This window comes from Carcharhinus amblyrhynchos, chromosome 3 (genome assembly GCF_965287045.1).
Source record: "Carcharhinus amblyrhynchos chromosome 3, sCarAmb.v2.hapA, whole genome shotgun sequence".
In the NCBI taxonomy this organism is placed as follows: Eukaryota; Metazoa; Chordata; class Chondrichthyes; order Carcharhiniformes; family Carcharhinidae; genus Carcharhinus; species Carcharhinus amblyrhynchos.
In genome coordinates, this window is record NC_137326.1 from 121,381,045 (window position 1) to 121,407,521 (window position 26,477).

Below are 26,477 nucleotides of genomic sequence, written 5' to 3' on the forward strand. Positions count from 1 at the left end.
CTCAACCGAGGAAGTTGCATTTTCAACAGTAAGGATTTTCTCCTCCGCTTCATCAAACCTTTTGCCGGTATTCTGCAGTTGTATAGCTTGAGCATTGGTATTCTGTGCTAACAGACCAAGTTCCTTATCAATGACCTTAGTGATATTAGCAATCATCCACAGTAATACCTTCAAGAATGATGGATTGAGAGCTTATTTATGGATTAAATCACTATGTTGAGGAGTTGGCTCCATCCCATTACTTCTGATTGCTCTCTTTTACCAACAATTTTCTTCATATTTCTTGGCATTTTATCAAAGTTTAGCCAGAAATCTTCCAAGGACATAATATGGAGCTCTCTGTCCCAGATTAGATAAGTAAGAGCTGCGTAAGTATGATGAAGGAAAGGATTAAAGGATGAGTAGTGGCGGAGCTCATGGAAACACAGCTATCCCTGTGATTGCATCATGAGACCCCCACCCTCACCCCACCCCTGTCCATTGACCTGACCATGCTCTTTATTTGGGAAAGGACTTTAGACTTGTAACAGGTCATAGAATAGAATACCTACAGTGCAGGAGGAGACTGATTCTCCAATAGAGCATCCTATCCTTTCCCATAACTCCACATATTTACCCCACTAATCCCCCTAACCTACACATGTTGCGACACTCGGGCAATTTAGCACGGCCATTCCGCCTAACCGATACATCTTTGGGAATGTGGGAGGAAGCCGGAGCACCCAGAAGAATCCCATGCAGTTGCAGGGAGAATTGTCACATTGGTGAGAGAGCCATGTTTGTTTCTTGCTTTGTAAAACAGCAAAAATCAGTTCTGTAGAGACAGAAGAGATTATTAGAAAGCCATTGAACTAGCTGCAGTAAACTAAGCAGTTAAGATAATAAACAGCAATAGCTTGAAAGTGGGAGAAGGACTCTCCACAACTTGTTCTGACTTCAAGTTCACTTGAGGACTAACCTCCCAGAAATGTGACTTCAAGAAGACTCGCAACTCACTGAGAAACCTCTGCCTACAAAGCCCTCACTTCAATAAAAGTATCAACTCATCTACAAAACTATAGGCCTGCCACAAAAGAGAGCAGGAGACATTGGACAATTATACATTGCAATCGTATTATTTATTCTTCATATGTACCTAACATGTTTGAGTGAGTGAGTAAACCTCTGGCGCAAGTATGGGATAATAAATAGCCTTCTTTATTTTAAAATAAAAAAGCTTGCTGCTGGAATTATTTAAATTCAGATAGTCATTCAGAGTAAGAAAATACACACACCTCACATAGAAAACACATTGAGCACGGGCTCTAAGAAAACAGAGCAATTTTGTTCATGACAGCAGGGCATTTGTAATAAATGTTCAGAGGCAGAAATCCCTTCACCAAAATCCACTTTATTTACAATTCCAGCAGCAGTACACAGAGTGCTATCGGTCAGCAGTCTTGATTGGCCAATCAATTGACTCCTTAATCAGACAGTTCATATTCCAATAGGCCAACCTCAATGGCCTGATTGAAGTCGTTACAATATTAAATATACACTATGCTACAGCACAAAAGATAATTTATTTGGAATCACAAGCTCTAATTTTCTTCAGCGTTCAGTGGTCTGCTGTGAAAGAAATGCAAAATGCATCTTATAGACCTCGAGGTTTTTAAAATTGGGAGCAGTACATTCATTTCTTCGTGCAACACCTTTCGCCAGAGCACAGAAACTTTCTGAAAACATTATGAAGGCCATGCATCATCTATTCATGAGATCCGACTGTTTTCAAGATCCCAAGAATGTCCTCTTTGTCGGCAAATTGAAAAGGAAACTGGACCTTTTAAGTTTGGTGTATAACCAGACTTGATTCTTCTAGAAGTCACTGATCCATTAATTCATTGCATTACTTCTTTTTCTGTAAAACACATTAGATTATCCAGTGAGTTTTTTTTCTTACAATTCCTCCCTTCTCACCCTGAAGACATTGGCTTCTTACTGAGGTAAGGTTCCATGGGTACCCATTACCCTTCAGCACAATGTCATTACTCATGGATCAAGTTTGCAGTGAATGATGGGATACTATTAAAAACATCCCGCAAAATGTCCTGAGCTAACTTTCACACGAGGGCGTCAGGATATCATTCGAGAAAACAAACATTGGTCACTTTTTCTTTTTTGACCCAAGGGTTCGCTGGTATCCTGATTGTAGGAAAATAAAAACTCGTTCAGCTTAATTATCCAGGCCCATTTTGGGGTCACTGCAATATTTAAAATAAACTATTGCGCAATACTCAAATCTATGTGCTTTGTTCGTAAATCAGCAATTAATCAAATTACTTTGTAAAAGTTTGAATTGAGTTTGTGCTGCAGTAGGTGGCAGTCTTCTCCATGAAGTGATGGTCTAAAGGCGATCTACAGATTTGCAGTTTCCATTTCTGATAATCATTCATATTCCCTGGTTCCAAATTCACAGGGCTGATTTTCACAAGGGGGCATATCCAAAGTGTAAATATTGCTTTTGCTTTTACCATTTGAAGTTGATGATAGTTCTATTAATATATACATGATTAAGCAGTTTCTACAACTTGTTATGAAATATTCAGCACATATTAAATGAATTTAATCTTGGTCATGGAGTTGACGAATGTGTCTGATTTCAGTCTTGAGGTGAAGGAGGTCAACTCCTGAGGCCCACTCACTAGCACATTCCCAACCTGCCTCATTCTTAGAATGCTCTTTCTGAGGGACGGTGCAGACTCAATGGGCTGAATGGCATCCTTCTTTACTGCAGGGATTTAATGGTATGCATAGGCAGTTGCCAATTATTTGATCAGACCTTGCTGCAAGCCCAGAAAGCCCATTCTTCCTGCTGCTCCAGTGTGTCATGCCCGCCCTGGACTATATTGATGCTCTCAGACAGAAGTTTACCTGTATGATTCTCCTTTGTTTAACGTATTTGGGATATTTTGTTCTTTTTATCTTAAGCTCACTAACACTGGGTCTAAATTGAAATGCGATCTTCTTGCCCTGTTACGCAGTGTGGCTTACCTTCTTTATCTTTTTCGCTTTCTTGAGCTTTTTGGAGTTTTTCAAAATGTTGCAAAAGGTATCCTCACTCATTTGGGCTGTCACTTTGATATTTAAACTGGGCAACTTTGCTGGAGAGAGGGAAAAAAAAATCAGAGGTCATTCACCCAGGGAGCGTATTGGCCATTCCATGCATTTAACTTCAGATTACTAGATAGGAGGAAGGCTGATTCACAATATCATCCGACAATATTCCCTTCTGTTTTATTGGTGAGAACTGTATTATGATCTGTCAGAATGTTACGCATGTGAAGTTCCACAGGGCATAAGTGTTAACCACTAACAAATCCAATCTTGCAGGAACACCGAAGTAGCATTAATAGACTAACCCAGCCATTCTTCATAGAATCACACAGGAGGAGACACTGGAGGGGACGTACCACCCCCTAGACCTCAGCAGCATGTACTGCAGTGATGGAGACGGCCTGCTATTGGCTTGTGGTGGCATCTTTCCGTCCCGCTGCCTGCAATGGGGTTTCCCATTGTTTGCACTGTCCATTGTTGCTAGGGAAACTATAGTGAGGGTGAGGGGTCATCGTTGGTAGGGCCAGAAGATCCCCCTGGAGGGAATGGTTGGGAAATCCTGCTCTATTTGCCCATCATGTCTGTACTGGCTCCTTGTAGGAGCAATGTCATTAGTCTCGTACCCATGCCCTTTCCCATGGTACCATAAATTTCTCCCTTTCAAGTTACATTACACCTGTTTCCACCACTTTTTCTTCTAATACATTCTAGATCATAAGCACCTTGGGACATTTCATTATATAAATTCAAATTGGTCTAGTAATAACTCATTGCATAAGAAAATACTTCAGATTTGTTTGCTAACTATCTTAAATCTGAGTGCTCTGATTCCCAAGCCTCTTGCCAGCAGAAACAGTTTCACATTATCTCCTCTTATTAAAATCCCGCAATCTTGAATGCATTTCTTAAATCTCCCCTTAATCTTCCCTGCACCAGAGAGATCAACACACCCAGACTTTCATGGGTTCAGGACACTTGGAAGGCCTAATCAGACAGCTACTAAAAACCCAGTTGATGTTAAATGCCAAGGTATTCCAAATCCTGGAAAAGGAACCCGGAATGCCTGTTCCTAACTTTTTTTTGCAATCCGCTATAGTGTGAGGAATGGTGTGGCACATTGGTTAGCACTGCTACCTCACAGCACCCAGGTTTGATTGTGGCCTTGGGTGACTGTCTGCATGGAGTATGCACATTCTCCCCCTGTCTGTTTGGGTTTCCTCCAGGTGCTCCTGTTTCCTCCCACAGTCCAGTGATGCGCAGGTTAGGTGTATTGGCTATGCTAAATTGTCCCTGAGTGTCCAAAGATGTATAGGTTAGGGGGATTAGCCATGAGAAACATGTAGGGTTATGGGGATAGGGTGGTGTTGGGCCTGGGTAAGATGCTTTTTTGGAGAGTTGGTGCAGATTCAATGGGCCAAATGGCCTCCTTCAGCACTGCAGGGCTTCTATGGTTCTTTGTGAAGCGCAGTGAGGAAGGTTTATGTCTTGTAATAATTAAACTAAATAAATGTTTATTAGGCAATCAAACACAGGACAAGAAAAGCAACAAGAAAACCATACACTTAACTACAATAATGATACAATACTGTCAAATTGACCCAGTTCCAAAACTTCCTATTTCCCAAACAACAAAGACCTCAGTCTTTGGTCATCCTAACCAATTCCCAGTTAAAAATAGTCTGCTCTCTCTTAATCATACAGTTATCAGAACACACTCCCAATTATTAGATTCCTTAACGTTTATTTCATCACAACTTCTTGGCAGTGTCTGAATGGATGCAGAAATCCCACTCTCCATTTGTGGAAAACCCCATTATTGCCAGCTGGGGAAGGGGTGGGGGGTGAATCACTCTGGTTCAAAATCTGCTGGGCCATTTTAAATGACTGCTGAGTTCAGACATTTTCACTGCCCAAGAGCCTTAACCCACAGGGTGGGAACTATGGTTTTATGGAGGAGTCGCAAGTAATTATGAAGAGTGATTTAAGTCCTGCTCAAGTGTCATAACACTAACCCACAGCACTTTCAGGAATGTGCTTCCATTTCTTAATTTTTACCCAACAGGCAGCCAGCAACAAAGAATTTAAAGAAATCTTGCAGCTAATATCTATCAGACATCTGGAAGAAATCACACTTCTGTGGTTCCAGTTCAGAACTTAGGCCACAAGCATCCTCCTCGCTCTCCTGTAAATATTGGAGGTAGCCATGATGTGGAGATGCCGGTGTTGGACTGAAATAGGCACAAAAAGAAGTCTCACAACAGCAGGTTAAAGTCCAACAGGTTTATTTGGTAGCATAAGCTTTCAGAGCGCTGCTCCTTCATCAGTGTGTCTGACTTTGGTTGGGTTTCCAGGGCTACAGGAAACCTGACAGGTGAAAGGAGCCAATGTAGGCAGATCCATAATGGAAGTGCATTTATAGCAATAGAAATGTTTCCACCCTCCACTGGCCCAACAAGCTTACTCGGAGCGCTGCTCCTTCATTAGCACTCACCTGATAAAGGAGGAGTGCTCCAAAAGCTTGTGCCACCAAATAAACTGCAATTTGGTATGGCTCCTGCTCTGACCAAGACCACAAAGAACTACAAAAGATCGTGAATGTAGCCCAATCTATCACACAAACCAGCCTCCCATCCATTGATTCTGTCTACACTTCCCGCTGCCTCAGCAAAGCAGCCAGCATAATTAAAGACTCCATGCACCCCAAACATTCTCTTTTCCACCTTCTTCTGTCGGGAAAAAAGTCTGAGGTCACGTACCAACGGACTCAAGAACAGCTTCTTCCTTGCTGCTGTCAGACTTTTGAATGGACTTACCTTGCCTTAAGTTGATCTTTCTCTATACCCTGGCTACGACTGTGTCACAACATTCTGCAGTCTCTTGTTTCCTTCTCTATGAATGGTATGCTTTGTCTGTATAACGTGCAAGAAATAATACTTTTTACTGTATGTTAATAAATGTGACAATAATAAATCAGATCAAAGCCTGCTGGATTTTAACCTGGTGTTGAGAGACTTCTTACTGTAAATATTGGAGCCAATGTTCCAAATGCTCCCCTCCTTTACTGTAATGAAAGATGTAGAGAATTGTTAAGTTTTTGATAAATTGATTAGCCAATAGCACGCATTTTGAAAATACCTTCTTTTCTTTCCTTTAAGGCATTGAGTATCGCCTTTCCACACAGCTCACCGAGGCAATTGTCATCTAAATCCAGTTCAGTCAAATCATCTGAAAACTTGATCAACCTGTGAGAAACATTCCGTTTAAAAGACACAGTTGAAAAGATGATAAATAGGATGGTTCAGTTCTGAATTTATCACAAAAGGAAATGAGACATGCTGGCCCATTGTGTGTTGTAGTACAACAATGAAAGGAATCCTTCCTCTCTTTGTTAGTAAAATATTCATGGACTGTAAGTTGCCCCAAGGTGGGTTCACTGTGACACATCAAACCAGCTACCACTCTGCTGAATGGGAACTACTACCTACCGTGAGCAAATCTATAGGTGGGATTTTACAGCCTCACTTGTCCTGAAATCGTAAATCCTGCCCGAGGTCAACGGACTTTTCCATGGTCCACCCCTCGCTCATTCTGATTCCTGTGGTGGGCAGAATGGGAAAATTCCAGCCTATATCTTTGGATTTTTGTCTGTGTGTGTTTGGGTTGGTACCTGAGGAAGTTACCCATGGTTAACTGGATATTGTAACATTTATAGCACAGACTGTCCCATTTTAAAACATCAGGGTGGCATGGTGGCACAGTGGTTAGCACTGCTGCCTCACGGCACCAGGGACCTGGGTGCAAGTCCAGCCTCAGATCACCGTCTGTGTGAAGTTTGCATGTTCTCCACATGTCTGCGTGGGTTTCCTCCAGATGCTCTGGTTTCCTCCCACAGTCCAAAAATGTGCAGGTTAGGTTGATTGGCCATGCTAAATTGACCCCTGATGTCAAGGGATTAGCAGGGTAAATATATGGGATTACAGGGCTAGGGCTTGGGTGGGATTATAGTCGGTGCAGACTCGATGGGCCAAATGGCCTTCTTTCTGTACTGTAGGGATTCTATGATTCTATTCAGATGCTGTCTCAGGACAGGGCCAGAACCCTGTTAGGTCACAGAGCAGTTACAGATGCAAACTATACAGCAGTTTGTGGCCAATGATCAGGAATCTGTGGTGAACAGCTTCTAGTTAAGAGCTGAAGAGATGACAACTGAACTGCTATCACCCTCGCAAAGGGTCGTGGGTGTCTGGAATTCACTACCCGAGTTAGTGATGGAGGCGGAGACCCTAAATTCTTTTAAAAAGTACTTGGATCTTCACCTTAAGTGCTGTACACTATAGGGCTGTGGACCAGGTGCAGGGAGGTGGGATTGGAAAGGGCACCTAGGTGTCCTTAGACTGGCATGGACAAGATGAGCTGAATAGCCTCCTTCTGTGTGCTGTAACTTTCCTATGGTTCTACTAGCTGGGTCTCAGTGTAAACCATTGGGAGCAGAAGAGGGACAGAATGTCACTGGCTCCATGCTGCAGTGGATCTGGAGATCAGGAAAGTCCCAGAAGCTCTTGGTAGCTCCATGCTGCTGAGTGCTGGGGTTCAGCGAAGTCCAGGAGCAGCCATTGCTCAGTGGAGCTGGATGTTGGGGGCTCACAACAGCTCAGAAGCAGTGGCATTCTGCTAAGAGCAGCCAGAAAACTTGGACCATTCTGTTGATTATATGCTGGGATGCAGCTTTATGAATCCAGTGGGATGCAGTGTCATGAGAAGGTTGAGTAACCAGGAGGCAAGCAGTCACAAGGCAGTCTGAGCTGGAACAGCTATGGAGGGAAATTAGAGGCCATATCCTTGAAAGAGGGGAGCGGAAATCCCTTGTGAGGAACAGTAAGAAGTCTCACAACATCAAGTTAAAGTCCAACAGGTTGATTTGGAATCACAAGCTTTCAGAGCGCTGCTCCTTCATCAGGTGATGACTCTGAAAGTTTATGATTCTAAATAAACTTGCTGGACTTTAACCTAGTGTTGTGAGACTTCTTACTGTGCCCACCCCAGTCCAACGCTGGCATCTCCACATCATTCCCCGTAAGGAAGGCAGAGGTTTTTGTGGCTCATAATGATCACTAACATCTGGATGGGTTGCTGAAAAATTCATGGATTCTGTTGGTTGTATCTCCCATTTGACATTCTCTGGTGTGCTCAACCACAGTTGATCTCTTACTTCATGTTAACCTCATGTTAATTCTGGATGTTAGAATATAAGATAGATAGTGTTGACTTTGCTTTGTTGACTTTTGGACCTTTTAAAATGATGGAGTCTTGGGATTTTATTATCTTAATAAGCAACCAGGATTTCAAATTTCATTTACTTCACAACAAACATTAGTGGTCCCTAATTGATCATAACAAAATTTGGGGATCTCATCCAGGATCGTAACAAACTTGTGGAGTCTGGTCTGGGATCATAACAAAATTGAGAGTTCTTTATGACAGGGGCTTAGCTGCTCCTTCTGAGGCTGGATCCTGAACTTCCTAACGCACAGATCACAATCAGTAAGGACAGCAACAACACCTCCTCAAACAATCATCAACACCGGTGCCCCACAAGGCGGTGTCTTCAGCTCCTTACAATACTCTTTATATACCTATGAGTGTGTGGTCAAATTCCCCTCCAACTCAATTTTCAAGTTTGCTGGCGACACCATTGTAGTGGGTTAGATTTCAAACTATGATGAGACACAGTACAGGAATGAGATAGAGAATCTGGTGAGCTGGTGTTATGATAATCTTTCCCTCAATATCAACAAAATGAAAGAGTCAGTCATTGATTTCAGGAAGCACAGTGGAGAACATGCTCCTGTCTGCATCAATGGGGATAAAGTAGAAATGGTCGAGAGCTTTAAGTTTTTAGGTGTCCAGATCACCAACAACCTGTCCTGATCCCTCCATGCTGACGCTATAGTTAAGAAAGCCCACCAACACCTCTACTTTCTCAGAAGACTAAGGAAATTTGGCATGTTCGCTACAACTCTCAGCGATCTTTACTGATGCACCATAGAAAGCATCCTTTCTGGTTGTATCACAGCTTGGTATGGCTCCTGCTCTGCCCAAGACTACAAGAAATTACAAAAGGTCATGAACGAAGTCCAGTCCACCATGCAAACCAGCCTCCCACCCACTGACGCTGTTTACACTTCCTGCTGCCTTGGAAAAGGAGCCAGCATAATTAAGGATACCATGCACCCTGGCCATATTCTCTTCCATCTGGAAAGAGATACAAAAGTCTGAGGACATGTACCAACTGACTCAAGAAGAGTTTCTTCCCTGCTGCTGTCAGACTTTTGAATGGCCCTACCTTTCATTAAGTTGATCCTTCTGCAGCACTTCAGGTGTACATTCAAGTGCCTGTTTTAATTTGTTGGGTGTTTCACTGCAATCACCAATTTGGGCAGTGAATTCCAGATCATAGAATCCCAACAGGTCCTGTACACATGCAGCATAATCCCATGGCTCTTAAACTCAAACCCCCTCCTAATAAACGCTAACGCACTATAGGCCTTCTTCACGGCTCTATCCACTTGAGTGGCAACCTTCAGAGATCTGTGGATATTTGGATGATGTAATTGGATGAAACTATGGAAGAAGTGTGAAGATGAGGGTTCCACATTTGAAGTACCAGCAGGAAGAATGTGAACCCTTTCAGAAGGCTCAAACGCATCTTTTAAAAAGTTGATTTATTAGTCACAAGCAGGCTTACACTCACACTGCAATGGAGTTACTGTGAAAAGCCCCTAGTCGCCATACTCCGGCGCCTGTTAGGGTACACCGAGGGAGAATTTAGCAATGCACTTAACCAGCATGTCTTTCAGACTGTGGGAGAAAACTGGAGCACCCGGAGGAAACCCACGCAGACACTGGGAGAATTGCAGACAGTGACCCGAACCAGGAATCGAACTCGGATCCCTGATGCTGTGAGGCAGCAGTGCTAATTACTGTGTCACCCCCTCTCAGCTAAATTGTGAGTAAAAGGAGCAAAACTTCCTCCATACATGCTTATTCATGTGGTGTTGATCAAGATGAAGAAACGGCCATACCTGGTCTGTAGGAAATGATTGACGAAGATAATTAAAGCCGATTGCCAATCAGAAATACAAGATTTCTTCTACCAACTTAAAGGATCTGGAAAAGGCATGTTTTTATCAACAGAGCAGATGAATAAGATCCCCCCCCTCCATCCCTTTTGCCAGATTCTTCTCCATAAAACTTGGGAAAGCTATGTGAAAGTCATTGTCTCATATAGCGTGATTAGTGTGTGGCAATATGTGGAGAAGCGATGCCTCGGAGTATTGGTGCGGTTCAGGGAGGAAGTTTGAAAAACCGTGGCTCAAAATAGAAATAAAAGCTGGTCAAGATGTTTCTGGTGAACATTTCAATGTATTTTCACTACATTTGACCATTAACCATGAAAACATTATGGAGAAACCAGGTAATTGTTGATGCCTCGTCCAGAGCTTCAAAAAAAAGAATGTGGGAGGAAAAGCAGATTCTGAAGGTCTTGCTAATCCTACAGTTTATAATCTTGAAAATGTGAAATGTGTAATTGTAAAGTGTGGAAAGGTTACCCACACGGTCTGTAATTAGCCATTTGTTGAGAACTTGCTGTTTTTCAAAGCTATTGTGTAGAAACGTTCACAGTAGTGAAGCTTTCTTTCCCCAAGGGGAGGATTGAGAGGAAATCTAGATTTTTGCCTGTGTTTTTTTTGGTGGGTTGGAATCTGTGGGAGGTGCCCTTGGTCAATTGGTTATTGTAATATTAAGGTGCACATAAGTTTCAATACATGAGATCCCGCCTCAGAGTAGGGGCAGAACCCTGTTGGGAGATACTCAAAGATCAGTTCAGGTGCCCACAGATGCCAACCCACAATTCATTCATCCCAAGCTTTGATGGCTCAGTGATAAACATCCAAAGAGATCAACAATGAAAACATTGAAACACAGAAATTAGATAAATGTTCAAAAAGATGCACGATAAACACACTGACATTTCAGAGTTAAAACAGGGGTTGAATACTCCTTAATTAATTAACACATCCAGTCAGATTGCACAACAGTTTTTAAGATACTTACTGACACAACATTTCTACAAACATCATTGGACCTATTTTGCCTTGGCTCCCTCTCCCGTCAATGGCGTTATCTGCGAGGTGCAATTTGAATAACAAGGGAGCGATCTGGGGGGCTTGCTTCTTACGTTTCCCTTCAAACATTGAGAAAAAACATTGTGAAGACCAGATCATGTTTCACGCATCTTTATTGCAATATATCATATAAAACACTCCTCACACTCTTCGATGTGGGCTACACAGGAGAAGTTCAAACCATCTGGCCTGCTGGCATCCTTTCTGTGCTCCCCACATGTCTCTTGGCTAGGCTTGGTATGTGTCAGGAGCCACCAGAATTCCTGTCCCCACCCACTGCTCGTTACACAATATTAACAAGCCACCATAAGCACTGGAATAGCATTCATAAGTCCCAGTCTAATGTAAATCAGACCTGGCCTTCAAAGTAGGTCAGGCTTCACGTCACTGATACCTCGGAATAAAGTTTATTCCAATGCGGTCTGCCACGTAGAATCAAACGCGGAAAATGAATTGTGACATCTTGACTAATTAAACCTCAGGCAGTGACCCATGAAAGTAGGATTTAAGATTTGGGCAACTAATCTGTTTTCTTTTTCTGAAAATCTGTGTTGGAACTGGAACGTCTATTTATTTTTGCCACAGAAATTTTGTGGTATTTTCCCTCGGTCAAAATCTTGTTTATCTGTCTCATTTATATTTGCAAGTACTTACTCATTTTGATTCGAGTTGGTGGTGCCCTTCCCCCGACCCCAGCCCGACTCCAAGTGGAACTAGGAAAATAAATCTCGTCGATCAGGCATCCTGTTGCTCTCAAGGGTCAGGACTCCAGGTAAGTAAAGTTGGTCCCATTAGATTAAACATTGTATTCCATACAACGAATAATCGCTGATGTCTATGTTGCTCTTTTACAAGTGATAACTTGGCTTGATATTTTTGAGACATTACAATAATCCCTAGCGAAACCTCAAAATTTGCATCCTAATTCCCTGTTTTCAGCTTTTGGTTGGTTTAATACTGTGATTATTGTCTCTTTAAGAGCAACACAGCAGCAGAGGGTCACCTGGCTTGAGGGGCAAATTGGGACTGAGAGTGGGTAATTCCCCCAAGGTGGTGAAGCCCTCTCTTGTGCTGAAGGTATCTGGAAGATTTGTAGGAGAAACAGACTTGGGCAGCTGGTTGTCGGGGTTGGGGGGGGGGGGGGGATGTTGGGTGGTGGTGCCAGCCTGCCTTTATGCAGTTATTACTAATTAATAAATACCCTTCATGATTCTGGCAAAGTCTGAGAGTGTGCAAAATGAAATCTGTAATGAGGATGGGATAGATTATGTGGTAATATAATCAGGGCCCAGTTTTAAGGCTGATTAAATTGGATATCCTAAATTAAAGAATTGGGCATATTAAAATCAAACAATCAAACCTCAGGCAGGCCAGACTTGACGAAAATCAAATATACAAAATCACAGGAATACATCTGGCCTGGTCCATCAATCGCCCATCAAGGATCATTGCACTCGACTAAAATAAAGAATTGCTCATTTAAAACAGAAATGAGGCAAAGTTTTTTTTTGTTCAGAGGGTCTTGAGTCTCTGGAACTCTCTTCCTGAAAATGTTGTGGAAGCAGAGTCTTTGGATAGGTTTAATGCAGAAGTGGATGGTTTCTTGGTAAACAAAAGGCTGATAGATTATTGAGGATAGGTGGGATGCAGATTTGAGGTTACTATCAGATCAGCCATGGAGCAGGCTCAAGGGGCTGAATGGCCTACTCCTGCTCCATGTTCATTTGTTGGAACATGTACACACACTGATGTGCTGCATGACCTCTTTTGTTTGCAAACAAATATTTCATGTTACACAAGGGTAGACTTGAATCTCCATGGCAAAGTATGGTTAGAACATAAGAACATAAGAAATAGGAGCAGGAGTAGGCCATCTAACCCTTCGAGTCTGCCCCGCCATTCAATAAGATCATGGCTGATCTGTCGTGGCTCAGTTCCACATTTCCGCCCTCTCCCCATAACCCTTAATCCCCTTGCCTATCAAAAACCTATCAACCCGCGTCTTAAAAATATTTAGCGAGGCAGCGTCCACCACCTCAACGGGCAGAGAATTCCAGAGATTCACCACCCTTTGAGTGAAGAAGTTCCTCCTCAACTCCGTTCTAAACCGCCCCCCCCCCCTTTATCTTGAGGCTGTGCCCCCTAGTCCTACTGTCCTTTCTGAGCGGGAAGAGTCTCTCCACCTCTATCCTATCCATCCCATTCATCATCTTATATGTCTCAATGAGATCTCTCCTCATTCTTCTAAACTCTAACGAGTACAAGCCCAGTTTACTCAGCCTCTCCTCATAGTTCAACCCCCTCAACTCCGGTATCAGCCTAGTAAACCTCCTCTGCACTCCCTCCAAGGCCAAAATATCCTTGCATAAGTGCGGCGACCAAAACTGGACACAGTACTCCAGCTGCGGCCTCACCCTAAACAGCTGCAGCAAGACCTCCCTACTTTTATATTCAATCCCCCTCACTATGAAGGCCAGCATCCCATTTGCCTTCCTGACCACCTGCTGCACCTGCAGGCTGGGTTTTTGCGACTCATGCACAAGGACCCCGAGGTTAACAAAGGTTTTGGTTAACAAAGAAAAGTACACAGACACCATCTACTATCCAAACGCGGCACAGTAGCACAGTGGTTAGCACTGCTGCTTCACAGCTCTAGGGTCCTGGGTTCGATTCCCAGCTCGGGTCACTGTCTGTGTGGAGTTTGCACATTCTCCTCATGTCTGTGTGGGTTTCTACCAGGTACTCTGGTTTCCTCCCACAGTCCAAAAGATGTGCGGGTTAGGTTGATTGGCCGCGCCAAGAAATTGCTCCTTAGTGTCCAGGGATGCGTAGGTTAGAGGGATTAGTGGGTAAAATATATGGGGGTGGGATTGTGTTCGGTGCAGACTTGATGAGCTGAAGGGCCTCTTTCTGCACTGTAGAGTTCTATGATTTAAATAGGCTGGAAGAATTGGAAAAAAGCAAATTCCTTCCTCTAATTCCAGCATATTCTCAATATTCTCTTAGCTCCTGAGCCAAACATTTGTGAAAACACAAGAACTAACCCAAGAAATCTGCTTTTCCATAAGTAACAAACCACTCCAGTTTGGATCACATGTCAGTCTGAATTCAGAACAGTTAACAAAGCCCCTCCCCCCCCCACCCCAGCCAATAAACCTTAACCATTAGGACTGAGAGAGTCAGGAATTCTCAAAGTATAAAACCTACCCAACAGCTTGATTCAGTAGATATCGGAAACTCAACTTGAACTGCTATGTCTGTTCATGGGAGTGATATTAACTCTTAGTCTACCCTATTAATCTGGATCTTTGCCATAAAATTCACAACCTGGATCATAAGAACATAAGAATTAGCCTCCACGCCATAAGAATTAGTGTGGGTAGAGGATTGGTTGTCTAATAGGAGGCAGAGAGTTGGTATCAATGGGTGCTATTCTGATTGGCGGTTGGTGACTAGCGGAGTGCCGCAGGGATCGGTGCTGGGGCCTCAGCTATATACCATTTATATAGATGATCCGGAGGAGGGCCCTGAATGTAGGGTAACGAAATTTGCTGATGACACAAAGATGAGTGGAAAAGCAAATTGTGCGGAGGGTGTGGAAAGTCTGCAGAGAGATCTGGATAGGCTGAGTGAGTGGGCGAGGACCTGGCAGATGGAGTACAATGTTAGCAAGTGTGAGGTTATCCACTTTGGCAGAAATAATAGTAGGAGGGATTACTATTTAAAGGGTGAAAAGCTGCAGCATTCCACGGTGCAGAGGGACCTGGGGGTCCTTGTGCATGAGTCGCAAAAACCCAGTCTGCAGGTGCAGCAGGTGATCAAGAAGGCGAATGGGATGCTGGCCTTTTTAGCAAGGGGGATAGAATCTAAAAGCAGGGAGGTCTTGCTGCAACTGTACAGGGCACTGGTGAGGCTGCAGCTGGAGTACTGTGTGCAGTTTTGGTCGCCGCACTTGCGCAAGGATATTTTGGCCTTGGAGAGAGTGCAGAGGAGGTTCACTAGGCTGATACCGGAGATGAGGGGGTTAGACTATGAAGAGAGACTGAATAAACTGGGTCTGTACTCGTTGGAGTTTAGAAGGATGAGGGGGGAATCTTATAGAGACGTATAAGATAATGAAGGGGATGGATAGGGTAGAGGTAGAGAGATTCTTCCCGCTCAGAAAGGACAGCAGGACTAGAGGGCACAGCCTCAAGATAAGGGGGGGGCAGTTTAGAACGGAGTTGAGGAGGAACTTCTTCACTCAAAGGGTGGTGAATCTCTGGAATTCTCTGCCTGCTGAAGTGGTGGAGGCTACCTCGCTAAATATATTTAAGTCATGGGTAGATAGGTTTTTGACAGACAAGGAAATTAAGGGTTATGGGGAGAAAGCAGGAAAGTGGAACTGATCCACTTCAGATCAGCCATGATCTTATTGAACGGCGGGGCAGGCTCGAAGGGCTAGATGGCCTACTGCTGCTCCTATTTCTTATGTTCTTATGTTCCTATGGAGGATTATAGCAAAATGTACAAAAATCAAACATCAGTTCATGGTGCTTTTATTTAAAATATTCTAGTCCAATTAAACAGCTCTCGTAAAGTTTTTTTTTAGCTTCAGAGGGAAAGCAAGACATGGGAATAGTCTGAAAGTCACAGATGGGGTGATACCACTGGCATGAATTAGATGAAGCCACAGCATAGCTACAACTTGAAATCAGCATTCCTATGATAGATCCAAACAAAGCAGAAATTCATGGTTCTCTGTCGATTTTCGTGCAGAGAAATGTGGCAGAGAAAAGGTACCCGGGAGGCATGGTGCCACAGTGGTTAGCACTGCTGCCTCACAGCACCAGGGACCCAGGTCCAATTCCGGCCTTGGATGACTGTCTGAGTGGAGTTTGTACGTTCTCCCCATGTCTATGTGGGTTTCCTCCCACAGTCCAAAAGATGTGGGGGTTGGGTTGACTGACCATATTCAATTGACCCTTAGCATCAGGGGGCTGAGCAGGGTAAATATATGGGGTTACAGGGATAGGGCCTGGGTGGGATTGCTGTAGGTGCAGGCTCGATGGGCCGAATGGCCTCTTTTTGCACCGCAGGGATTCTATGACTGTCTTGCTATCAGAAACACAGCTGCTTGTACTTCAGCAATAGGCATAGAGCCATTTTATACGTCCGCCAAGTTAGTGATCTGCAAGATGCTTGCAGAGCAAGTTAAAACAACCAAACTGTGAATGTGATGGGTTCAAAATTATTCTAATTGCTGAAGGAAGCATTCATCATATTTCTGTTAAATTGGAATCTCTTTCAAAGTTCATCCAAACAAAAATATATTAAATGCAAACAAAAACCGTACACAAGAGATTTATTTTCTCCTGCTTTTTATTTATTATTTCCTCTTGTTCATCTGTCTTTCATAAAGACTTGGCTCAGTTAAACCCTCTGATCCTGAAGATCAGGTTACGTTTTAGGCTTTACAAGTTTTTGTGAACTGCTGGAAATCTCTGTTCTCACTGGCAAAGGCCCAAGATGGAACGTAGGAATGTACACAGCAACCTATATTTATATAGTACCTTTAACATAATAATGTTGAGCACTTTCCATATTTTGGCAGCCTCCTTTCTCAAAAGGCCACCATTGATGAGGAGGTCCAATACCAGATCACTTGTGCCAGTTTAGCCTTCCATTGCAGCGAATGCTTGACATCTCACAAGTCAATGCAAGTCTCAGAATCATAGAGACCCTACAATGTAGAAAGAGGATATTCGGCTCATCGAGTCTGCACCGACTCTCTGAAAGAGAATCCCACCCATGCACCCCCCCTCCCATTACGCTGCCCACTTCCCTGGTTAATCCACCTAACCTACCCATCTTTGGACATAAAGGGGCAATTTAGCATGACCATATTAACTATCATCACCCATATTGCAGTGAGAACTGGAGATCAATTTTACAGCCGAGTGGATTATCCATGCCCACCCAACTGAAAAGTCCACTGGCAGTGTGCCAACCAGATTCCCATGTCCGCCCATGGATCCTAACCGCTCACTGTGTGAAGATGTTTTGCCTCATATTATTATTGCTTATTTTGTTAATTACTAGAAATCTGTGGTCTCTTGTTCTCAATCTTTTCACAAGTAGGAATAGCTTCTCTCTGTATTCTGTCCAAACCGCTTATGTTTTTTTAATAGCGCTACAAAACCTCCTCACCGCCTTCTTTTCGTCAAGGAAAACAGTCCTAACCTCAGCAATGAAATTCCTCATTCTCACAACCATTTTCATGTAGCTTTTCTGCACTGTCGCCAATGCTTTTGCATCCTTCGTGAAGTGCAGTGCCCAGAATAAGGCACAATACTCCAGCTGAGGCAAAACTAGTGATTCATAAAAGTTCAACATAATTGCCTTGCTCTTGTACTCTATGTCCCTATTAAGGAAACTCAGAATGCTGTTTGCTTGATTGACTGCTCTCTCAACCTATCTTGCCACCTTCAATTATCGATGCGCATGTACACCCTCTGCTCTTGCACCACTTTTAGAGAGTTATACCCTTTATTTTATATTGTCCCTCCATGAGCTTGTACCACAATGAATCACTTCACATTTCTCTGCATTGAACTTCATCTGCCACCTGTCCACCCATTCTGCCAACTTGTCAACGTGCTTTTGAGGCTCTAAACTATCCTCCTCATAGTTCACAATGCTTCTGAGTTTTGCAGCATCTTCAAACTTTTAAATTGTGCTCTATACACCAAGATCTAGGTCATTAATGTAATGTTAGGAAAAGCAAAGGTCCCAATACTGACTCCTGAACACTCTACTACAACCTTCCTCCAGCATGTAAAACATCCGTTTAACCATTACGCTCTTGTTTCCTGTCACTCAGCCAATTTTGTATCCATGGTGCTACTGTCCTTTTTATTCCACAAGCTATAGCGTTCCTCACAAGTCTGTTGTGTGGCACTTTATCAATTGCCTTTTGGAATTCCATGCCCACCATATCAACAGCGTTGCCTTCATTAAACCCCTCTTCAAAAACGTTACTTCTTTAAAAACACCCTAAACATGATTCTTCCCGAAGAATTCCATGCTGACTTTCCTTAATTAACCCGCATTTGTCCATGTGACTATTGACTTTGTTCCAATGTATTGTTTCCAGAAGTTCCTCCACCACCAAAGTTATGCTGATTGGTCTGGAGTTGTTGGACTTAACATTGCACTCTTTTTTGAACAGTGGGATGTTTGCCATTCTCCAGTTCTCTGGCATCAAACCTGGATCAGCTGTGATGAAGGGTCATCCAGACTCGAAACATTGGCTCTATTCTGTCTCCACAGATGCTGTCAGACCTGCTGAATTTCTCCAGCATTTTCTGTCAGAGTTATTAGTTGTTTGGAATATATTGGCCAATCCTTACATCCATTCATAGCCAATCACCTAGCTGGCCACAGAATAGTGTTATTTTATACAGTAGCGCAAGGTTCAGTGTATTTTAATGTAACTACCTTCATGTGGCCATATATGGAATAAGTTTTGTTTTATTGACTTTGTGATAGTACAACAAACACAATTCTGCTTGTGTTATTAATGTTGTTGAAAGGCAGCAGTATTTTGTCTGGTTGGTTTTAAATAATTATAGAATCCCTACAGTGCAGAAGGAGACCATTCAGCCTATCGAGTCTACACCGACAACAATCACTCCCAGGCCCTATCCCCATAACCTCATGTATTTATTCCACTAATCCCTCTAACCTACGCATCCCGGGGAAATTTAGCATGGCCAATGCACATCTTTGGTCAGCGACAGGAATTCATTTGGGGATTCACGTTAAGCAAGGTGATCTAAGATGTGGATAAAGTGGCACATTCAACACACACAATAACTTGCTGCAATGCAAGGTTCTAGAAATGATAATGGTATTGATTGACAAATGCCCAATGCATTCCCATATCATGTCCACCTCAGGCAAAATAGCAATCAGAGAAGTTGCAGAGAAAAATGCTGAACATTTATCCACTGATTTTGATCACAGTAATTTTCAGGTATGGTGTAGCAATGTGATGTCTGAAATAGCTTTCCCTTTGACTGAAACCTTAGGTAAACCTGCTCACATTACCTGGCGGGACATGTTAATGACCGTAACAAACATTTGTAAATTTGAGGAGGCACTAATAGGCACCTTTTAAAAGTTTTACACGTAAAAATGCATTTAATTTACGAGAAACTGATTCTTTAAAGAAAAAGTCAATAAACTTAATACAAGCTTAAGTATTGTTATTTTCTGTGATACTCAGAGGTGGAGGTCTAAACGCTCTGTTAAAAACACTTCTAATGGAGTGGCACAGTGGTTAGCACTGCTGCCTTACAGCACCAGGGACCCAGGTTCGATTCCCACATGGGTCACTGTCTGTGCGGAGTCTGCATGTTCTCCCCATGTCTGCATGGGTTTCCTCCAGGTGCTCTGGCTTCTTTCCACAGTCTGAAAGCTGTGCTGGTTAGGTGCATTGGTTAAGTTCTCCCTCAGTGTACCCAAGCAGGCGCCAGAGTGTGGCAACTAGGGGATTTTCACAGTGACTTCATTGTAGTGTTAATATAAGCCTAATTGTGACATGAATAAATAAACTCCTTTGTGTCAAACCCATTTTCAGCTGTATTAGTAAAACAGTCCCAGGATACCACTCTTAAATATACTAATGAATATTTTTAACAATTATTCCCCAAAGTTGGAATGTCAGAAAGCCAAATGCTGTTTGTGATATTAGTATACCTTTAAGAAATATTTCTTTTTTAAAATCATGCTTTCTGTAGCTAAGCAATTTTGGATTTTTTTTTCATTGTTGCCGGGCTGTCTGCTAGAAGCTGTTTTATTGCTGCTTCAATGGTTTGAATGGGGTTTTGTTTATTTTTAGTCTGGACCTCAGGTACTATCTGCAATTTGTTTTATGACCCTGCATTGTTAGGGGGAAGACTGGGTGGTAGGTCATGCTTTTTGGACAGTTTTCTTTCTTCATAGTGAATTCAAGATTTCACTTTCAGTTTTAGGGCGGCTAGCTGTTGGTTTAGTTAGAAGCTGTCCTGATTGTCATTTGGAAAGCTACGTTTCTATCTCTCCCTTGTTAAGGGAATTCCGTCGGATAACTGGAAGCAAAGTTTCTGGCCTTCCTGAAGTGAAAATTCTGCTGTTGGTGGTTCGCTAGCTAATATCTAGAGTCTCTCTCTCTCTGGTGTTTTGGAAGTTGTTTGGACTTATGTGCGTGTGTCTGAAGAGAACTGCGGCATCCAACTCTAAGTTCCAGCATCACATGAGCATTTGTATTTGCTGAGTTAAACTTGTGGAAAGTGTTTTAAAGGAACTTGTTTGGTTGAAATGGTGTTTATCTGTTAAGGTTTATACAGTATCATAGTTGTTTCTTTTCTTGTTTGTAAATTGGTAAAGGTTATTGCTAATCTTCTTCCATATATTAACTGTATTCTTAAATAAACTTTGTTTGATAAAAGCTCCCTAGTGGGTCAATTGAATCATACCTGAAGTTTTTGCTCACCCTAGCCAAATTCAAATTGCGAAACTTATGATCCAGGCAGATTTCATAAAACACTTTGAAGTTTCTGACCTGAACTATAACATACTCCACTCAGACAAGTAATCGTCACAATTGATTTGTGTAGGGTAATGTTATTTGCATGCCATTAGGTATTGCTTAACTCTTGAATGAAGTGGGCATTCTGTTCTTCTCTACACTGTTATTCTTGACATCAGGTGTTCTTAAATGTATGCACAAAATATTAGAACAAAGAACAATAGAACATAGAAACCTGCCCTTTGGCCCACCAAACTGTGCCGATTACCTTATCCTATCTAGACTAACTGCCTATATCCCTTTATTGCCCGCCTGTTCATGGTCTACCCAGATTAGTCTTGAACGTCACTAATGGATCTGCCTCAACCACCTCACTTGACAGTGCCTTCCCAAGCCCCCACCACCCTCCTTCTCCCATACATCTCTGTTGAGCCTTCCCCCCCTTACTTTGAACTTGTTCCCCCTTGTAATTGTTATTTCTGCCCTGGGAAAAAACTTCCAACTGTTCACCTTATCTATGCCCCTCATAATTTTATAAACTCCTATCAGGTTGCCCCTCAGCCTCCATCTTTTCAGGGAGAACAAACCCAATTTATTCAATCTCTCCTCATAGCTAATATCCTCCATACCAGGCACCATCCTGGTAAATCTTTCTGTACTCCCACCAAAGCCCCCACATCCTTCTGGTGGTGTGAAATTGGACACAGTATTCCAAATGTATCCTAACCAGCATTTTATAACTGTAACATAATTTGTCAACTTTTGTACTATATGTCCCAGCCGATGAAGTCAAACATGCCATATGCTTTCTTCATCACCTTTTCCACCTGTGCTGTCACTTTCAAGGATCTGTGGACCTGTACTCCCAGAATTCTGTGTCTATGCTCTTGATGGTTCTGTCATTTATTTCCAAGCTCTCACCTGAATTAGATCTACCAAAATGCATCATCTCACATTAGTCTGGATTAAATTCCATCTGCCATTTCTCCACCCAATTTTGCAGCCTGTCAATATCCTGCTGTATTCTCTGACAATCACTATCCACAACTCCGCCAACCTTAGTATGGTCTGCAAACTAGCTAATCAGATCAGCTATGTTTTCTTCCAAGTCATTTATGTATATTACAAACAACAGAGGTCCCAGCACTGATCCCTGTGGAATACTACTAGTTACAGGCCTCCATTCAGAAAAACACCCTTCCACTGCTACCCTCTGTCTTCTATGGCTAAGCCAAAGGAGGATTCTTTCTTTATATGCTAACTGTATACTTAAATAAACTTTATTAGGATGATTACCTTTCCTTTTTTTCTTTGATGCAGTGATGTTGCTTTTCATGACGCCCTCACCATCAATGGCAGCATTGTGCCCGAGGTCCTGGTTCAATGTGACTGACTTCAAATCAGATAAAGCAGAAGGAAACTCTAAACAATGAACAAACCGATTACAATTAAACATTGCGGGAACCATTGGAAACAAAACAAAAACAACTGCTATTGAATTCTAAAAACACTGATTTCCAGGAGGTAACTCCTGTCCTAGTTCATCATCATCAGAATCTCTACAGTACAGGAGGAAGCCACTTGGCCCAGTCTACAATGACCATAGACCCTATTCCCGTAACTCCATATATTTATCCTACTAATCTCCCTGGCACTAAGGGGCAATTCAGCACCAAACCAATCAACTTAACTTGCCAATCTTTGGACTGTGGAGGAAACCTATGCAGACAAGGAGAGAATGTGCAAACTCCACACAGAGAGGCTGGAATTGAACCCAGGTTCCTGACGCTGTGAGGCAGCAATGCTAACTGCTGTGCCAGCCAAGTTATATACTTAAGGAACTTTGACAAAATCATGAGCCGCATACATGGTATATTTGTAAGTAGCTGGACTATAAACAGTCACTTGGCACAGAATTCGAATCCTTCTGAAAAGAGAGACAAGCTGCTGAAGCTTTTCATCTTGTACTCATCAGGACAAATGCAAGAATGCCAAATTTCAAACAATCACAACAATTTCTACTACATGATGGTGCTGATTGCTTGGTGCCAACACTGACTGACTCAGACATTGCCATGAAGAAAGTAAGAGGCAATTGTAGGCTGCCCAATCTCCTGGGTAATTAAACAAAAAAGTGCAAGGCTTGTATCTATTCCTCCCATTCGTAGAGGATGGATTCCTCTAACCAATTTAAGACAATCATTCCAATTTGTAACGTGACTCATCTATACTTGAAATACATTCGTAACTGTCAGCGCGGTAGCACAGTGGTTAGCAATGCTGCTTTATAGAGCCAAGGACCTGGATTCGATTCCCAGCTTGGGTTACTGACTGTAGAATTTACATGTTCTCCCCACGTCTGTGTGGGTTTCCTCCAGGTGCTCTGGTTTCCTCCCACATTCTGAAAGACATACTGGTTAGGTGCATTCACCTGAAAAGGTGCCAGACTGTGGCGACTAGGGGAATTTCAGAATAACTTCACTGCAGTATTAATGTAAGCCTTAATAATAAATAAACTTTACTTTACAGGGACCCGTTCTCTTCAAACAAAGTTACTATGTTCAAACCTTCCACTTTTTTTGAATTACCTGAGAGCTTGATGAGCATTGTTTTCTCCATGACAACACCTTGGCCAGAGTCAACTTGCCTACTAATCAGGACCCTTTTCTCCTACAGTACAAACTGTAGCAATTATTTGAAATTTGGCATTCTGGCATTTGTTGCGGTGAGTGCAAGACAAGAAACTTTGGCAGTATGTCTCTCTTTTCAAGAATAGATGCAATATATATTTGCTGATTTACATGTTTCTTGCATGTTGTTGCATTTCATTCCCAATATATTGTAACCACTGATTGCACAATAAATGGCAGTCTGAGATAAGAGATAACCATTAGGATGAATTTAAAATCTTAAACTAATCATAAATCAATACCATTTTTTAAAATCCTATTCTGGAATAACACTGCTAAATCTGTTATACAAAACCTTTGAATACAAGATGGAATGATTTCAACGAGGTCCATGGCATTGGCCTCTTGGAGTATAAGCTCCCTGATTGAAGTCATAATTGCCTGTCCAATTAGGGAGCCTCACCCATCCATTGAGGACTGTAGGGGGAACTGACAGTCTGGATTTTCAATTTGTCCCTGAAACACTCTAAGTTTGGAATAGAGTTTGTAAATAAATGGAATCTGGTGAAGGGACACCAGCCTCTGAGGTGTTATTTCACAAAGCACTTGCAAAAAACTTTTCCTTTCGTATTATTTTTATCCCAGTAAATTTGGAAAGACTCCATTCTTTTGTGCATGTTCAGAATTACAGATGATAGGCATAGCTGTGACCTCTGTTTTAGTCTTGAATTTTCCCATGGTGGACACATCCAGACAATGTGTGCATACCTCCCACCCACCTAATTGGAGGCTTCAAAGGCTCATTGGCACTCCAAAAATGAGCACTGTGAAGTCAGATTGCTAAGTCACTGTTTCTTTCTTTCAGTTAATTCATAGAGCTTGTAGAATATAAAAATCCACTCTGACATTTCAGCAATATAGAAACGGCAAATAGGGAAATAGTTACCTTGGCTTTGAGACAGGGCAAAACTTTACAGCCCCTGCCAACAGTGGGATTTTCCAGTCATACCGAAGTCAGTCGACTTTTGAGTGGTTTGCTGCATTTTCTGGCCCCACCCCCGCCTTTAAGGCTGTGAAATTCCAATAAAATAGAAGTTCCTACAAGTATTAATAACCTCTTTGTATAAGCTTTCCTTTCAGTTTCCATCATTCATATTTGAGAGATAGAACAATGTTTGGTCTTTCGTTCATTTTTTTTGATTCAGTAGTTAATTATCCCTTTTCCCAAGTGATAGTTTACAATCAATAGCTCTGTTTCCCTGTGTAAGACAGTTACATAATATCCTACTGCACCTTCTAGGAAGTGTTTTGATGGATCCTCCACAGAATCTAAAGATGCACCAAATTTCTTCTTGGCCATATTTACTGCATAATCTGCGATAAGCTTGATAAGCTCACAAGCTCCTTCACATTGCAAGTTGTTGCCATCCAAAAACAGATCTCTGCAATAAGGATAGTTATAATTTATCTCACATGACCAATTTACTATCTCATTGAACTAAATTACTTTATGTTATAAGTCAATAATTATACAATATCCATGTTTATATTGTAAACAGTTCTATAAAAAGAGTCCCTGCCTGAACGACATATATACTTCAAACCTAGCTTTCCAATTGCACCCGTGTCACAGTATAAATGAGCTGCAGATTCCAACCAATGTCTGCATTTTGGTAGTAAGAGAATGGAGAGAGAATATCAAATGAGGGGTATAATTCTTAAGGGGCTGCAGGAGCCCCTTGGGTTTGTATTTGCATAGATCATTGAAGGTGCAGGATAGGTGGAGAGAGCAGAATCATATAGTATTCTGGGTTTTATTAATAGGGGCACAGAGTACAAGAGCAAGGAGTGGAAAGTCTGCAGAAGGATCTAGATAGGCTGGGCGAATGGGCCAGGAACTGGCAAATGGAATTTAATGTTAGCAAGCGTGAAGTTGTCCACTTTGGTAGGAATAATGATAGGAAGGACTATTACTTACATGGCGAAAAACTGCAGCAGGCGACGGTGCACAGGGACCTCGGGGTCCTTGTGCATGAGTCGCAAAAACCCAGCTTGCAGGTGCAGCAGGTGGTCAGGAAGGCAAATGGGATGCTGGCCTTCATAACGAGGGGGATTGAATATAAAAGTAGGGAGGTCTTGCTGCAACTGTACAGGGCACTGGTGAGGCCGCAGCTGGAGTAATGTGTGCAGTTTTGGTCGCTGCACTTACGCAAGGATATTTTGGCCTTGGAGGGAGTGCAGGGGAGGTTTACTAGGCTGATACCGGAGTTGAGGGGGTTGGACTATGAGGAGAGGCTGAATAAACTAGGCTTGTACTCGTTAGAGTTTAGAAGAATGAGGGGAGATCTCATTGAGACATATAAGATGATGAATGGGATGGATAGGATAGAGGTGGAGAGGCTCTTCCCGCTCAGAAAGGACAGTAGAACTAGAGGGCATAGTCTCAAGTTAAGGGGAGGGCAATTTAGAACAGAGTTGAGGAGGAACTTCTTCACTCAAAGGGTGGTGAATCTCTGGAATTCTCTGCCCATTGAAGCCATGACAGATCAGCCATGATCTTATTGAATGGCAGGGCAGGCTCGAAGGGCTAGATGGCCTACTCCTGCTCCTATTTCTTATGTTCTTATGTTCTTAAGGAGGCTATGCAGACTGGTGCAAGACATTTGTTAGATCTCAGTTGGAGCACCTTGTAGAGTCTGAGTGCCATACTGCAGGAAGGATACAAATGCATTGGAGAGCATTCAGAAGAGGTTCACAAGAATGGTTGCAGGGATGAGAAACCTCAATTATGGGAATAGATTGAAGAGGTTGGGACTATTCTCCTCGGAATGAAGAAGGGCAAGAGGAGATTTGATAGAGAGGTTCAAAATCATGAGGGTCTGCACAGATAGGGAGAAATTGTTCCCTTTCATAAAAGGACTGAAAACAAGAATGCACAGATTCAAAGTGAGTTGCAAAGGAAGCAAAGTTGATGAAAGCAAAAACTTTTTCAAACGAGTGGTGGAAGCAGGTTCA

At 42.5% G+C, this 26,477-nt stretch overlaps 1 protein-coding gene across 1 annotated transcript in view; it reads right to left on the reverse strand.

Annotated features, from left to right (window-relative positions):
- Positions 1–1,203: 1,203 nt before the first annotated feature.
- The window catches only part of LOC145341261 (uncharacterized), a 45,413-nt gene continuing 20,139 nt past the window's right edge, over positions 1,204–26,477 (reverse strand). The window contains exons 7-12 of the mRNA XM_080186187.1: positions 24,756–24,904; positions 22,129–22,254; positions 11,209–11,338; positions 6,229–6,335; positions 3,031–3,140; positions 1,204–1,897 (exon numbers count right to left, since the gene is read on the reverse strand). Coding sequence (XP_080042313.1) covers positions 1,886–1,897; positions 3,031–3,140; positions 6,229–6,335; positions 11,209–11,338; positions 22,129–22,254; positions 24,756–24,904 — 634 coding nt within the window. The 3' untranslated portion in view covers positions 1,204–1,885. The remainder of the gene's footprint in view (positions 1,898–3,030; positions 3,141–6,228; positions 6,336–11,208; positions 11,339–22,128; positions 22,255–24,755; positions 24,905–26,477) is intronic.